We start from the raw sequence: 17,229 nt of genomic DNA, 5'->3' as shown, positions 1-17,229 counted from the left end.
TGATTTATATGTAACCATCATATCCAGGTTTAATTTAATTATAATCCTTACTTTCATTAAACGATGTAAAGACGTGTTTAATATGTTCTAATTTTTATTATTCTAATAAAAATTAATTTTTAATATCCGCATATATATTTTAAATTTTTAAAAATTTAAATACATCTCTACCAAATGGTATCCCACGACGATATGATTTAACGATTTTTTTTTCTATTGCATATTTAAATTAGTTTTTACAAAATACTTTTAACAAGCATATCGTATTTTATAATGTTGAAGAAATATTTTGTATGTAATTTACTACAAAATATTAAAAAAAGAATTTTTATTGTTGATAAAGGAAAATATTTAAATTTCGAACATTCAAAAAAATACGTGAATAAAAATATAGAAGTTGATTTGACAGCCTTATGGATTATATTTCTTCTGTATTTTCTACGTTTATATCCGTAAATTATACGTCAAAGGCAATTTTATAAATATTTTACTAAATAATCTATAACAAATCTTTATTTTATCCTGACTGGAATTCCCACCTTGATAGTAAAATTCATAATATTTCTTCCAGACTTAGAGAAACTTTATATTTTTCTTAAAATATTTAAGAGAATATTCATTTTACTATTTTTGTAATTCCTGTTATTTTTCTTCTTATTCAATTACTTACATTCAGTTCGATAAACACTAAAAACTAACTTTTCTACTTGATATGAGATTCAACTGAGATCGAAGCCGGACTCTCCAGTGACATCCAGGAATCAATATTCTCTCAACCATTCAATGATTCTTTTATTTTGATTACTTATTACCGAGTCAATTACTTGGGATTTACTTTTGACAAGCGATTTATTTTGTAAACATTAATTATATATATATTTGCTATATTGATTATTGTGTGTTGAATATAAACATTCTACAAGTTAAATTCATTTAGAACTTTTATAAAAAAGAAGAAATATTTTTTTTTTTTTATGTTTCTTGAAATAAATTGAAAAATATACCATTTTATTTATTAGATATAGAACTACAAAATATATAAAATTACAATAATCTATCATGAAACAAACAATAATAATTGGAAATATTATAAGAGAAACGTATATATTGTCGTAATAAGATTTAGATAACAATTTCTTGTAGTGTATAGGTTTATCTTTAATATCGTTATTTTCTCATAATGCATCATTTTTGATAGCACTTAACATTTTATTCACAGAGCCAGACAACGGTGGCCAGAAGATCCAGCCCACTTCTTCCCAGCCAGGTAAAGAAAAAAATTGTTTCCCTATTTCTTGACGTTTATGTGTTTTTCTTGAGTTATATATGATCCTATTTTAGACCATTATCTGAAAGAAAAAGGCCAATGGCTGACCGAACGCTGCGAGGCACTTTATGACCTAACAGCGTTACTTGTATAGAAAATTGGTACAATGCGAATGACGCCATCTTTTCTTCCATCCTATATGTACCTGTACATCTTTTTATTCCGACAAAGAAGATTTATTGACCAAACGTTTTCAGTCTTTCAAAATTCGAAAATTATATTAACGTCTTCTTAATAAGATAATTGAGTACTTCTGACTGATAAGTATATAAGAATCCTTATATACTTATCAGTCAGAGATTATTCGATATATATAAATTTGATAGGTAAATTTGAGAAAGAATTTATTTTTTATATATGATAAAACAGGTATTTTTGGTGCCATGGTCTGTTTCTTTGATTGATTGTACATCGTGATGACAGTTGAACATTATATAGTTTGGTTAGTTTGAGCGAAGGTTTCGGATGATCGAATTTTTTTGAAATTCAAACCAGAAAAAATAAAGAATGATCATAATACCGTAACCGACTGTAGAAAAATGAATAATGTCTTCTATGAACTTGTTAGAATCTTGAAAACTGAATCATCAAAAGTAATGATGCAATGTACAATGAAATTACATCATATTTGTTATATAGATTTAGTTTATTTATAATAAAAGAAAATAAATTTATGAAGAAATACAATTTATTAAAAACATTTTTTAAAACAGATAATTACAGAGAAGCTCCGAAAATCCGGATTAATTGGGGTCAGACCCTATCCGGATTTTCAAACATACGTGTGAATTAGCATTTTAAATACTATAAACCCCAAATACACTGTATGTCAAGTTTAGGTGTTCTAAGTTCAAGCCAGTATTTCACAAGTAATGTAGGAATATTTACAAAGATTCCAAATTATAATTTACAGAATCACTGTATTTAAACAGAAAATACATCGATCATAATTTCAGAATTTAAAACTTCTGAATTTTGGATGGATGTTAGAATATCAACAACGCCCAAAAGAACACAGGTCGGAAGAACAACAATAATGAAGTTACCATTTAAAAGGGTTAATGTCTATTTTCTGTTATGTAATATTTAACATTTTAATTTTTTCACATTAAATTCTTTTTTAGCATAGAACACAATAAAAATAAAATATTGTTTATATTAATGGCACGATATATTTCATTTCATTATACTTATAATAGAAAAATAAATTTATTTTTTAAAGAATAAAAGAGAATTTTTTAAAATAAATTATCATAATTTCTTTACTTATTTTATGCTCATTTCAAATATTTAAATTTAAGACTTTACTTAATAAATCAAATTGTTTTGAATATGTTAATTCGAATAAAAACTTTGAATTTTCTTTAAAGTCATTTCTATGTAAATTTAGAATGAAAAAGCATTTCTCAGAAAACCGAAACACTTAATAAAGTTCAACTGGCGAGAAGTAATCCGTAAGTTAAACAAGGTTTAACTACTTTAAGGACAACAAACAATTCAATATCGTCATTGAAACGTCATGTTTACAAAAACCCCAGATTGTAAGAAGTCCAGTTAGACTTCTCGGAAAAAGTAATGTGCTATACATCTGGTGTCATATACCTAACAGGAACATTTCCATGCAAACGAGCAATAACATTCCCTGCTAGATTTTAGTAACTAAAGCCAAGTAACTGTATAAGGTTAGACCGTGAAATACGATAGTACTTATAAACCTGCTGAAAGGACTATATTCTAGATTGGAAAGACAAGTTTAAGCCGCTTGGTAGATTGGTTTTGTTGGAAATGAGCGAAGATATGTCATGAATGCATTCAAGACGCTTATTCGCTTATCCTTTCAAATATGTTTTATGAGTTATTGGATCTTTTTATAACGTATATAAATTGTTAAAGAGGTAGTTTGGACAGTCGTTATGAATAGCCTGTATCGATGAATTATCTTGGAGTGAGTCTACTATTAAAATTTTTGCCTATGCTAATAGTTTATACATAACTTATTCAAATTACGATATGGTTTTACTTAAATCGTGCCAGACGTTTCGAAAATTTATCCTTCTATTTGTAAAAATAATGTTATGAATGTTTTATATTTTTATTTAGTTTAAATTTATTTATAATTATATGTAATTAAATTTATAGATTACATTACATTTATGTTTCTGTTTTAATTATCTATTATGATCGAACCTTGATAAAATTAATGATAATACAAATTTTAATTGCGAGTTGAGAAATTACGATATTTCTAAGATTCTATTGCAAATAGGCAAATTATTCGAAAGTGAAAATTACATAAAAACAATTACTTAATTACATAAAAATTGAAGCAAAGTAATAAAATTAAGAGATAAATTGATAAGTAGAGGAATGAAAGTGTTAATAATGAATCAAATTTTGTTTCATTTATCGTGATTAAGTAACTTCATCTTGCAACTGACATTCATCAGAATGTAGGAGCAGCAGGCGATTATTTTGCCATGAACAATTTCTTAATCTGATTTAACATTTTGAACTGATTAAATCACTACTTTTCTCTCCCGAGCAATACGTTTTCAATCATTTCTTTTCTTAATCTAAAACCTTTCAATTCTTAAATGCATTTACAGCTCTTAAACTCTATTTCCACTTAAAATATAAGAAGAATGAAATTAATATTTATTTTTAGATGATTAATGAGTGCTGTGGTGATCATTATTATTTATATTTGCAATTAAGATTTCTGAATATCTCATTTCTATTAATTGCCGTTAACATTTTTAGCCGTCTATTTGCATTCAAAATTTTTATATCGCCAGATAGTTACAGATGTTACATAAAATTAAATTAATCCCAAAACATTCATTTATAATGGGGATACTATTTTATGATATCTGACAATTAAAATAAGCCTGGATACTGTAGGCTTATATGTATAGAGAAAGAGATCTATATACACTGGAGATTGATTGGTAGAAGCATTTTTTTGATAGTTCTGATAGATTCCAAAAGCTGCTCTCATTTGATAAAATAAATGTGATAGTGTAAACCTGTGTCCTTTATCCGCCAGCTTCTAGAAGATGTCGGAAACAGTAGCAACTTGGATAGAGTCGACAAGCTTTGGTAGAAATGAAAGTTGTCCTTCGAGACATATACTTTTCCTGCCTTGTGTCGGTAAGTCGATGCTGGTTTATATTGCCTTCAAGTTTTGAAGAAAATTCAATAGACATCTATTCTATAGATTACGGCCTGTGAGATTACCTTTGAAGAGAATTTCTACAAATTCACTATGTAGCTGTAAATTATAAATGTTTTTTTTAATAAATTTTTTAAATATAATTATAAAAATATCATTTTTCTTAAAATAAACTTTATAATTTGATAGAAAATCATTTCAAAATAAACGAATTCAAATAAATTTTTGCTAATAGAATGATATGGAAATTTTATATTTATCACATATACGTTTGAGGATGTTGTAAAATATTGTTTATTCACTGTTAATTTTTAAAAATTATTTCTGTTTTAAAGAATATGAGAACAATTTTGAAAAGAATTTTCATGAAGAAATAAAAAAAAAAAAAAACGGTTAATGTAACCCTTGGTGCCAAGATGGCACCAAGGGTTACATTACATTAATAAATTACCATAATTATTAGCAACCAAATTATTAGAATAGGTTAGGATAGGTTAGAACGTGCGTCCCACTGTTTCCTTGCTGGAATCAGAGACGAGCCGCCATCTTGGCACCAAGGGTTACATTAACCAAAAAGGGGTTAAGCTTTTCTAAAAGAATTATGTTTAATCTCGTTATTAATTTAGTAATTTATTAGTAGTTTATAGTAGTAATTTATTCTCGTTTTTTGTGTTTGAATATCGTAGGCTTTGTCAATAATAGTTGAAATATTTGTTTTATTATAAAAGTATTTTTGTAAATAATTGACATATTTCAAAATTTTTCTATATATTGCTTTTTTATGGAATTAGTCTTGGTTCTGAAATCTTTGACAAAGAAGGAAAATAAGTTAAGTACAAATCAAAGAAAGTTATATTGAGTCGTAAGAAGTGGTCTTTAGACATCAATCCACTTTTATGGAGAATTATTATACTTATCTCGTCTATTGACTGTGAGTGGCACTATTTGACTATTTTTCGATGTTCAGAATGGTTTTCTTCTATAAAATCCTACAAACTTTTTCCATTTTAACAATTTAGAAATATGATTTTAACGTATAAGTACAAGATAATAAAATCTCTTTGTTGTAAACATTAATTTAATGGAAATTTTTTCATCGGAGATATTTTATAATAATGTAATAATACTATACTTCAGTTATTTCTAAAAAGTATTTTATTAACATATAATCATTGATGTACAGTCAAACTTCTGAACAATGGCCCTTGATGGAAACATGAAAAAAATGACCCTTGTTAGGAGGTCGATGTTATTTGGAGGTTATATATATATATATATATATTTGTTGTTATGTTTATTCCTATATTTCAAATTATTTACCTTTTTCTCTTAGTTTTTTAAATTTTCCTTTTATTATAAAATGTAATAATATAAGTATTTTTAATATTCAGATAGATGTAACGATATGAATATTTTTGACCTGCAGATAGAAAAGATAAATTATTAAAAATATTTTTATGAAAAACATCTACCATCTTCATAAATACAATTGCAGCTTCACTTTCTTCCACTTTCTATTATAATATTCATCTCTTGTAAGTGACTTTTCCTGCCTATTCCCTTTTCCATTTCCTCATTTCTTTCTTGGAATTTTTGTTATAATGATTCCATTACATTTTTCTAAAAATATAAAGGTGGAATGAAAGTAAAGGAACTGAAATAAAGACGTTGCTGAATGTAGACTATCTCGTTTGTGATGATATGTGTTCTCGGACTAATTTTGAAATACTGTTAGGCAGTAAAACCTGGTAGAAAGATAGACACACCATTTCGCAGTTGGAATGATACAACCCATAAAAGTCGGTCTGTCCTTGGAAGAGGATTTGGCAGAAATCACCACAAAGTCCACAAGACATTGCATTTGTTCTAAGTGCGTTGTTTTCGTTGTAAAGTCAATAAATCAAGGCAAGATTTTCAGCCAACAACGGAAGCGCTCATGATATCGAGTCTCTAAACAAGATTAGGAGCAACTGTGCAAGAAAAGTGGAGAAAGAGAGTCACCAGATTTCTTAAATCCAGCCTCGATGATTCTTTTCTGTCTTCTTTCCTTTTGACGGCTAAAACATACAGAATTTTATATTAATACTTTGTATAAAACCTTTTGATTTTTGCTTTTTCTTCGATTTAAAAATATTTTTCTTTTGTTTTGAAATGTTAAAACGAGATCATAAGAGAGTCTTAATCATAAATCACTGAGCTTTAACTTAAATCAAAAATTTCAAATATGTTAAGAATGTATTCGAAATGTTTTCTTCAACGTAAATAATTTATATCAACAAAATATTTTGTCATATCAACTTTATTTAAAGTAAATGGAGCAGTGTGGTATATAAAGTTTTGCCATTTTAAGGATGGAAAAGTTTACGAATTATATAAAAGCATCGTTTACTGCCTTGATAAATTTAAGAAGTATAAACAATCATAGTAATGTCGCAAATGAAAAAGTTTTGTTCAAAACTGTAAGCCATTAAATAGATGCAAATTAGTTAATAGTTAACATAACAAATTATTTTATAATTGTAATGATTCAGTTTACAAAGTTAAATTTTTATTGAGATTGAAGCAGTGTTCTTAATAACAAATTATTAAACTAACAAATTTGGAAGAAAATAAACAAGTTTGATTTCATTTATACTTTCTAAAACGATAAAAGATACTTTAAAAAATGTTACTAAACGACAAAAATATCTACTTACAGAGAATTCTTTCTTTGCTAATGTGCTTTCCTTTGAATTAAATCAACTATTTAGAGACAAGTCTCTAGAAAAGCTATCACTTTTAATTCTTAAAGGAAAAAGAAAGAGGTGAATAAGAAAACGAAGCAAGGATATCAAAAGAAATCTGACGTTAAATTTTCAAATGTGCAATTTTCTTTTTTCTAGAAAATCGTCTTATGCTTAAAAGAGCTATTTAAGTCCGAAAAATGTGATTGAAGTTCTGTAGAATGTCACTTTTGAAAATCCAGTGATGATTGCGGTTATACTACTCTGAATAAGAATAGATAGCATTCTTATTGATGGTTATGTAAATCGCTGCGATTTGATGTTATGTAATAAAGAAGTGAATGGAAATTATTATAATATCACCATTACTCTATTTTACTGATGCCGGATTAAGCAAAGAAAAAATCAAATCGATTCTTATTCAGTTTTAAAATGTTTATAGTAAACTAAACCTTGCCAGGGTTATTTATTATTATTTTTTTCTTCACAAGTTTTAACGGCATAGGGTTATAAAAATATAATAAATATATACCATAAAATTTTAAATATTTACTAGAATAAATCATAACAAATCAGTTACCTTCAGGCTATTTATTCGGCTTATTCGTCAGTATGAACTCGGGATATTTACCTTATACACAGAAGATAAATAAACATTAATTTATCTTTTTTAATTTGTTATTTTCACGCATTTTTCATATTTTAAAATGATTAATGTTTTGGTGGGATTAGTACACCATTCAAGTTAAACAACTCTAATTAGAACCTTGAAGATTAATCATTTGAGTAATGACTTTCTAGTTTTGATAAACGTTAATAAGTTTCTGGGTATATTTTAATAATAATAAGATCATATTTCTTAAAATTACAGTGAGTTTTTTAAGTGCAATGATTGTTTTATTGATTTCTTAAAAGCACTTTTTGTAATTTTTTCCCTGACCTATTGCTGATGTGAGTGTTTTCTAGTATTTTTGAGGTATCATCATTTATCCCACTGAAACATTATCAGAGCGTGGTGAATCAACAGAAAGACAGCGGTTTGAAGACATCTGTCAGTGACGAGATTGACAAACGACGTTTTCACATTTTTACAGAAAAAAATACTGCAGCCGAAAGGTTTTTGATGATCGATGCTAGTTCGCACTTAGCCTCTGTCGCCATGCGGTCGAAGCTGTCAATAGCAGTGTAGTCATCTAAGAACTGTCAAAAGCTGATCTAGTTAGCTTAACTATAAAAATCAAGGCTGCAATTTTTGAAAATAAGATTGTTAGTTCGTTGAGCGGAATTTTATTTTACTTTTTAACTGTACTAAAGAAAAGAAACAGAAAATAAAATGCATTTTATAATTACTAAAAGGTCTGATTACTGTTATAATTCTATAATTATATCAAATGAAAATTATATGTACAGTAATTAATATTTTTTGTTAATACTTAATGTTTCAGTGACATTCCTTATGATCATTTTATATGAGATTAAAATAAATATGCTAGATAATGAATATGAGAAAAATAAACATTTCAGCAAAAAAAATCTCATAAAATTGTGGCAAAATGAAAGCTTATTTTATTTTAATATAATTAACGTTTTTAAATTCTCACGTAAACATAACCTAAACTAATTGTATAATAAGAAATTGTTTTCTGAAGATTAGAACTACATAAAGGTCCAATAAAAAAGGAAAATTAAGTACAATATTTCTTTTTATCTTAGAGAAAATTTTGTGCATTAGAGCTCTTTATTTCTCCTTCGTATTCGTTTTTAGAGTATTTTCCCCTTACTTACGAATATTCCTATTATGCATCTTTTTTCTCATTCATTAATATACTTTATCTTATCAGCTAATGAGAAAATATAGGAAGCATCGTAAGGAAACAGTTTTAAATAGTATCTGGATCATTATAAATTTTTAAATGTAATTCGAATAGGGAGTAATTCTCTATCCTTTTTTATTACCTATCCTATCCTCTGATCGACTGCGTTGCGAATCGGGCATGTCCTTAACAAGCAAAATTGCGGCTGGCCATCAAGTCCCTAAGGTGCTGATACCACGTATTAATAAATCAAGTTCAATATATTTTATCTGGTCATCACTACTTTCGATTGTAAATAAGTTTCCTGCAATTCTGCAAATATTTAAATATTACTTGTAGTTATTTGTTTAGATTCCATGAAGAATGTCGTCTTTTTATAATTTCAATTTTATAAAAACAAAAGTTAGAATATGACTGGCCATTAATTATGTCTTCCTCTATTTCTTTGTTTTCATTTCGTTTCACTGCTTCTTTGAAATTTTTCATTTTATATTCCCTTTGGGTTATTCCTTTTTTTAAAATGTCAAGATGTTTAAAATTAATATAATATTTTAAAAACAAAAACACGAAAAACAAATTACGATCAAAATTTTTGCTGTTTTATAGAAAGTTTCACTTAAAATAATTATAAAAATTTATTTTATACGATTATATAGTGCATGTTCGCATATATAATTGACAAAATTTAATATTTTATTTAATTATTATAAAAATTACTTTATTTAATCACTTTAATGGTATAATAAAAAGAATTTATAATATCTTTCTTTGGAGAAAAAAATAATAATAATATAATACAAACTGTGCTAAATTTATAGGATAAATGATGCTAGCATTTCTTGAAGTGGTTTTTGTTAATCATAGAAAATAATTTTATTATAAAATTTAGTTTTAAATAATGATTTTTAATTAAAAATAAAAATATCTTACGTACCAATATTTAATTTTGAATCCCAAATTGAAAACTTTGAAGATCAAGTTATTTAGAGAAATTGAATTACAATAAAATTAATTTAATAGTCATTTGTTATTTTAATGAAAATAAATTTCTTTAATTAATAAATATTTATTTCTTAAATTAATAATGATCTTCTGTGACAGTTTTATAACAATAATAAAAAGCACACTCTCATGAGAAGTCACTTTACTCTAAATGATAAGATATATTTTATAATTAAATTTAGAAATAAAATATCTGTTTACTTTCTGAAAAATCATCTCAAAATTTAGTGGATCAATACTTTAAATTTCATTTAATATTCTATCACAGCAGAGGTTCTTAACCTTTTTTTGTTTCTTGGATCTCTTTTCCAGTCAGGTGAAGATTATGGACCCCTTCTCGAAATGTTTTTAAATGCATAAAATAAAATTAGAAAACAAACCAATTATATAGAAATGTATGTATTAAAATAAAATACTTATGATATAATAAAATACTCTTGAAAATTTTCTACGGACCTCTTGTTAAGAACCACTGTATTATAGGAATAAAAGTGTTTCAAAGTTTTTTGTAATAGCTTTCGAATATTTTTTAAATTTTAAGATTATTGATTTAATTATTAACTGTTTAGTGAATGATTTTAAGTATCCAAAATATTAACGTTAATAAAACATTACATATCTAACGAAAAACGAGTGAAGCGTTATTTACAATCAAACTTCGATTTAGAGCTACTATTTGTTGGGATATGACAATACACTAAAACGAGTGTGATGCTAAGCCGAAGTACGTGAAAGAGATTCAGATATAGTGATGAGCTGTACACACAAGGTTGAAATTGAAAAAGTCCCGTGATTTCATAATAAAAATGTCGCTTACAATGCATAAACAAATTTTCTATTTATGGGGAAGCAAAAATTCATTGACGTTTTACGAGAAAGGCGTTATTTAGAAGGGCACTGTATCGAGATTTCACTATAAACATGAAATTCATGTACACTGTCAAACCGCAAATGTAATTAAATTCGTTTTTATGAGCTTATGAGATGGTTAAAATCAATTAGATAAAAGCAAGAAGAAATAAAATTGGTTTAATTAATTGAATTTTCAGTAGGAATTGGAAAATGTTAAATCTTTCTGATTCAAACCTAACATTTATTTATTGGAATTTAGTTTTTTTGGGTGGGAATAAAAATGATTAAACTGGGAATTATATTTTAAACTTAATTCATTAATTAATAAATATTTGTCAATAGTTATCGTTTTAATATGTCATTTATTCATGTGCAGAGAATGATTTTTTAAGATTATTTCGAATGTTGTTGAAACTTATGTATTGTACAGTACATTCTTATGTAAATAAATTACGAAAGTCTCAAGCAATCTGTGGTATGACCAGAAACACGTAAGAAAGGAAAACAGAGACCTAACACAAATTTTATAAAGTTATAGCAATTCCAGTTCTATTATACGATTCTGAAACATGAGTGATCATAAGCAAGCGAAATGTAATTTTTTTCAATATGTTAAAGGCTGCCTCAGACTGGATAGATATGGAACAAAGACATAAGAAAAGATCTAGATATATTCTTTATTAATAACCGCATAACAAAATATAGACAGATATAGAAACAACATGTAAACAAAATGGCAGACAGACAACTGCCAAAAGAGTTGCTCAATTATAAACCAAAATGAAGGGACATGAGGAAACTCAGGAGAAATCGTTTAATTCTTGAATGATCCAAGAAGACCATTTTTATATTTTAAACCTAACAGTTAGTTTAAAATAAAACTCGCAATTTTGTATTTTTTATATTATTTTAAAGATTAAATTATTAATAATAAATAAAAATTTATTGGTGCATTAAGATGTTGAGTAGTTGTTATTTTTTTATATAGTTTTTTTCTTTTTAAGATTCTAGAATAGCAGCATTATTTAAATTAATTATTTTTGTATTGATATTAAATAATTTCTTATTACAGATTTAGTATTTTAATAAAAGATTATAAAATTTATTAGTAAAAGCATCGTGAATATTTTAGTTTTATCGCTTCATTAAACCATGAATTTGATCTTTATTTAGTTTTAATTTATTATTTTATTTACGAATAAAAACTTAATATATAGAAAAATAATATGTTTAACCAAACAAGAAAAACAGTTATTATATGCTCTATTTCGTTAATTATAAAAATAATCTGACTTTAGATGAAAATAAATCATTTCTTTTTGGAACATAATTAAATTAAACCGAGTGAAATTAGAAACTAAATAAAAAATAAATAAATTAATCTACTTACGGCTTGTTTTACTAGATGTGTTAATTAATATCATTCAATTAATTAATATAAAATGTTTATCTTAGATTTTTCATTTCTTTCAAGTAGGATAAACTTGATTAATTATTCGAAATTTATATATCTTTTAAGAGTTTTGGTTTGTATTTTCTTACTTAATAAATAGAGAAAGAGTTGGTGTGTTATTTCTTTCGATTGTTTTTACTGTCAATTTAGATAGCGAATTGATCTCTAAAATGCCACAAATCATTAAATATTTTACTATAATAGTCATAAATTAGTCTTGTAACATGCACTAATACCCACTAGACATGTCAAAGCTGCCAAATTGCCCATAGGATTGTCCGTAAACTTTCCACTGTATTATTATCCGTGTTTGTTGGAAAACAAAATTATTAATGCGTGTAATATATTTAAAAATTTTCACTAATAGTATGACACTTCTTTATTTATTTTGAAATTTAAACATTTTATAACGATAGAAACTTATATATGTATAAATTAATATAATTATATATTAAAATATATTTACTTTCCTTGTTTCATTAAATTAAATTATTTATTACATCATCGATTATCCATTCCTTCTTGCATGAATTAAAGAAAACTTTTCTCTTCTTTACTATTTCAACAATGGCTACATTGAACTATGATCCAATTATCCATTTTGTTTTGTATTTAGCTTCAACAATATTTAAATATCTCTGGATAAAATCGTTTCGATCGTAAAAAGGACTTCTCTTTCCTAGTTTTCTGCAACTAAATCAATAAACGGAACCGTTCAAGGACACTTTGGTTCCATTGTTGGTCAAGAGTTTATCGAAGCTAGAAACGTTCGATTGGATATTTCAATAGTCGAAAGCGCTTTCTTTAACATACACACAACAAACAAAGAAAAAAAAATGAGTTCAAAGTTTTTACTGCATTTAAGTTATGAAAACATCATTAAAATATTCTACCAAAATTCATGTAAATCTGGATTATTCTGAAAATCTTCAACATTTTCGGTACTTTTATATTTGAATTACTTAATATTGCTTGTATTTTATTTTAACATAATGTTTTATAACAATAAAACTTTATTCGAAAAATATAATTACTAGTTATTAATATCTTTAATAATTTCATTAAGAATTCATAGAACTTTTCTCATTAAATTAATTATAATAATAATTAAAAATAAATTTTAGACATGAATTTTTATTATTACTGATTCAATGTGTTATATTAATCTTTTAATTTTATATTTTAATATAAAGCTTCATTGCTTAAATAATTTAAAATTAAAAAATGTTATTGTTTTACCACTGTTAGTACTTGAAATAAATACTTGTATGTACAGTACTTGTAATGTACAGATTTATTTCATGTTTTATTTGTACAGATTTATTATTAATACAAATACTGTACATATTTATTTCAAGTACTAACAACTGTTTGTTATTTATTAAGTCAATTAATTTGTTATTTTGTATAGTAATTTTTAACAAGCTTAATATCATTAAATATATGTATAACTTAATTATGACTATTAAAATTAATGAAATAAACTCTTAAAATTTATTTTAATTAAATAAAACTATGTTGAAAGTACAGCATTTTTAAAAATCTAACAAAAAAATGAATACAGTTTCTTAATGTTATATTTTTAAAAAATAATTTGTATTTGTCTATCGTTTAATTTAAATAATTCAAAGTTCATTTTAAATTCTTTCGATTTTTCAAAGAAAACATTTAATTAAAATCTTGTTTATTTACTTAACTATAGATATTGTTGACATTTAAATTCAAAGGAAGTATATCTTTTTAAAAGTATTGCTCATATATAATGTGTTATTCAGATTATTTCAATAGTAAATATGATTAATATTTAGATATGAATTGTTTTATAGAAGTGACACGATTGAAATGGATTAAATGGGACTCCTGCATACTCAACACTCCGCAAATCTCGTTTATTTTCAGATTGTATAATGTATCGACACAGTAGAAAAAGTTGGCCAAAACTTCGGTTGATCGATCCGAATGTCCTTTGAATTGCTTCTGGACTTTCTCTCCAATAACTACGCTGCCATCTGGCGTTTAAAGTTCAAATCACAATAAATGAACTCGAAAATGCTTTACTTAGGAATGTTACTAAATTAACGCAAAATAATTATGGTTTCGGCCTATAAAAAAAAAAAACATTTCGCCTATGAATGCGTCAAAAAATAATCGATACTTGGCTCGGACTCGGAAATGAAAGCTTAATGAGGTGACGATAATTTGGACATTTAAGTATGATGGGATGATGAAAATCTAGATAGATAATTTGTTCTTCACTAATATCTCATTAACTGTAACTGCCTCCCATTCTGTTGGCAGATTCTGATGACTTGATAATATTGTCGATGCAGTTATTAGTAAAACAAAAATTTATCTATTTTTCAAATACTTAATTTTTCACTTCTTCAATGAATTTGAGGGAAATTTGATTCGTGTAAAAATCTAATTATCACGCCAGTACATTACTCAAATACTGTAATAATATATCCATTCGAAATTATAATAAATCTTTTTATAGATTTAAAGCATTTATATATATATAATTCTGAAGGAAAAGTTTGTTTTGAATTGAGATCATTAATTAAATAAATATAAAATATAGCTATAAACAACATTAGGAGTAACAATACAGTTTTATTTTTAATTTTAAAAAAAAAACTCTGAGTTATTGATTGTCAATAATGTTAATCAAACTCTAAAATAAGAGTATATTTATTGCCTAAGAAAACAATAATGCCTACAAGTAGCCATAAATTCTACTTCCTGGAATCTGGAACTGCAGATACTGTCGGAATAAGATGTAGCTTACAACGTATAAAATATTTGCACATTTACAGTTTGGCAGAAAGTAGGGTTTAAATTAAATTGTTGGCATGCCATGAAGTGAATCTGATGTCATAAGCCGAAGCTGCGTGTTCCGCTTAACGAATTTTCTCATTTATTAACCTTAATAAAATGTTTGATATAGTTTGACTAAATAGCAGAAATTTTTTAGAAATATTTTAAAATGAAGAAAAATCGATTTTGCTATAAAATATGTTCGAGCCATTTTTGATTATTTTTGTCTTGATATAGTTTTACAATTCTGTTCTTTACAGCAGTTACAATGTGTGGTAGCAGAATTAGCAGTCGGATGTCAAAAAATGGTACTTTTACTAGTCCAAACTATCCCGGATCTTATCCAGCTAACACTCATTGTATTTATCACTTTTCCGGGAGAGGAAAAGAAAGAGTCCAAATCCTCTTCACTGATTTTGATCTATATAAACCCGATGAAACCGCAAGAGAGTGAGTATATGGATATTACTCCAATTGTCTATTAAAATAATTCTTTTTTTTTAAATATTAATTTTAATTTTCTGTGAAATCTTAAAAATAATTTAATTTCTTAAATTATGTCTATTTAATATTTTTAAAATGATTATATTTTAATCAATATCTGAAGTTTGCGCCCATAAATTTAGTGACAAATTTACAACAGTTGTCTATAAGTAAAAGTTAATTACTGTAATAAATATTAAATATATTTGAAGTTTTAGTAACACCATGAAACGTTTACAAAATTTATACTAAAAATATGAATTTTTAGTATAAATTTTGTAAAGTTTTATGGTGTTATTAATTTAAGTTTTTAATTTTTTTTATAATATTAATATTATTTTTAAAAAATTGACAAAGAACTGCCTTTAATCGTTTAGGAATTGATACGCTCATTTTCTACTGAATAATAAACTTATGTAATGATATATTTTAAAATTATTTTAATCCCTAACATTATTCGACTATTGAACAATTTAAATTAACATGGAAGCAATTTATTATAATTTCAAAGCGAAAAGATAAATTATTACAACATAAATAGTACTTGTCTGTTTAAAGTAAAAGATTGGTTTTATCAATTTATTTATGACCCTTAGATAATTATTTTTATTAAACTTAATTTTATTTTCATAAATGTACATTATTTAAATGTATATTTTATGCTTTATACGAGAGAATCCTAAATACAATTTACGATAATGAATTATTCATTTTATTTTATGAAATATGGTTCACTCGAAATATGAGTCAATTTATTTGATTTGTTTCATTTTAAAATAATATTAATAAATTTATATTTTTTTAAAATTTTGAATATATATATAACGAGATATACTGTATAAATAAAAAGAGTATTCAGAGTATAGCCTAAATCTTAAATGTAAGCTGTATGTTTTCTAGCGAAAGACTAAATTTTATACAGAAAAATATGTTTAGCCTCGGGAAGAATCAATTTTTCTTAATTAATTACTAGAGTCTACATGTATTTGTAACAATGTATTTGTTATAATATATTCATATATTGTTTTCCTGTCTAAAAGATAAATTATTAAACTCTTCTGACGTTTTAAATTTTACTTTATAGTTGCGAAAACATTGATGCAGTAACAGTCTCGATTACAATCAATGGACAAAAAGAACGTATAGACAGTTTTTGCGGTAAAAACAAACTCCCAGCACAGTTAATGTCAAATGGTCCTACTATGGTGGCAGAATTTAGAAGTTATACCTCTTCACCCGACATTAAAGGCTTTCGAGCAGTCTACAGATTTGTTACAAGTAAGTTACACTCGTACATCATTCTATTGTAAGACCCTCATTAGTAATTTTATAGTAAGCTATCATAGCTGTACTGTAACTAGAACCGATATTAGGACCCTAATTCGGGCAAAACTACATTAACCTTGTACCATTGTAGACATAACTAGCGCTTAGATATTGTATGTATCATACAGGTGTAAAAACACCTCGTTTTTACATTCAAACCGTTTTCCTGTACTTCTTTGATTTTTCTTCATTTATTTATTTACAGAGGTAAGCAGATCCAAATCCTGCTGGTTATACTGGTTAAACTATTCCCTCAAAAC

General features: G+C 25.8%; 1 protein-coding gene across 2 annotated transcripts in view; it reads left to right on the top strand.

Moving 5' to 3' along the window:
- Window positions 1-17,229, top strand: part of LOC136988746 (suppressor of lurcher protein 1-like) — a 210,179-nt gene that overhangs the window by 180,279 nt on the left and 12,671 nt on the right. For both annotated transcript variants that reach the window (XM_067286709.1, XM_067286708.1), the window contains 3 exons: window positions 1,220-1,267; window positions 15,421-15,610; window positions 16,728-16,921. In XM_067286709.1, the coding sequence (XP_067142810.1) occupies window positions 1,220-1,267; window positions 15,421-15,610; window positions 16,728-16,921 (432 nt within the window). The remainder of the gene's footprint in view (window positions 1-1,219; window positions 1,268-15,420; window positions 15,611-16,727; window positions 16,922-17,229) is intronic.

This window comes from Centruroides vittatus, unplaced genomic scaffold (assembly GCF_030686945.1).
Source record: "Centruroides vittatus isolate TY-2023 unplaced genomic scaffold, ASM3068694v2 scaffold_386, whole genome shotgun sequence".
In the NCBI taxonomy this organism is placed as follows: Eukaryota; Metazoa; Arthropoda; class Arachnida; order Scorpiones; family Buthidae; genus Centruroides; species Centruroides vittatus.
This window is presented reverse-complemented; position numbering and strand designations above follow the sequence as displayed.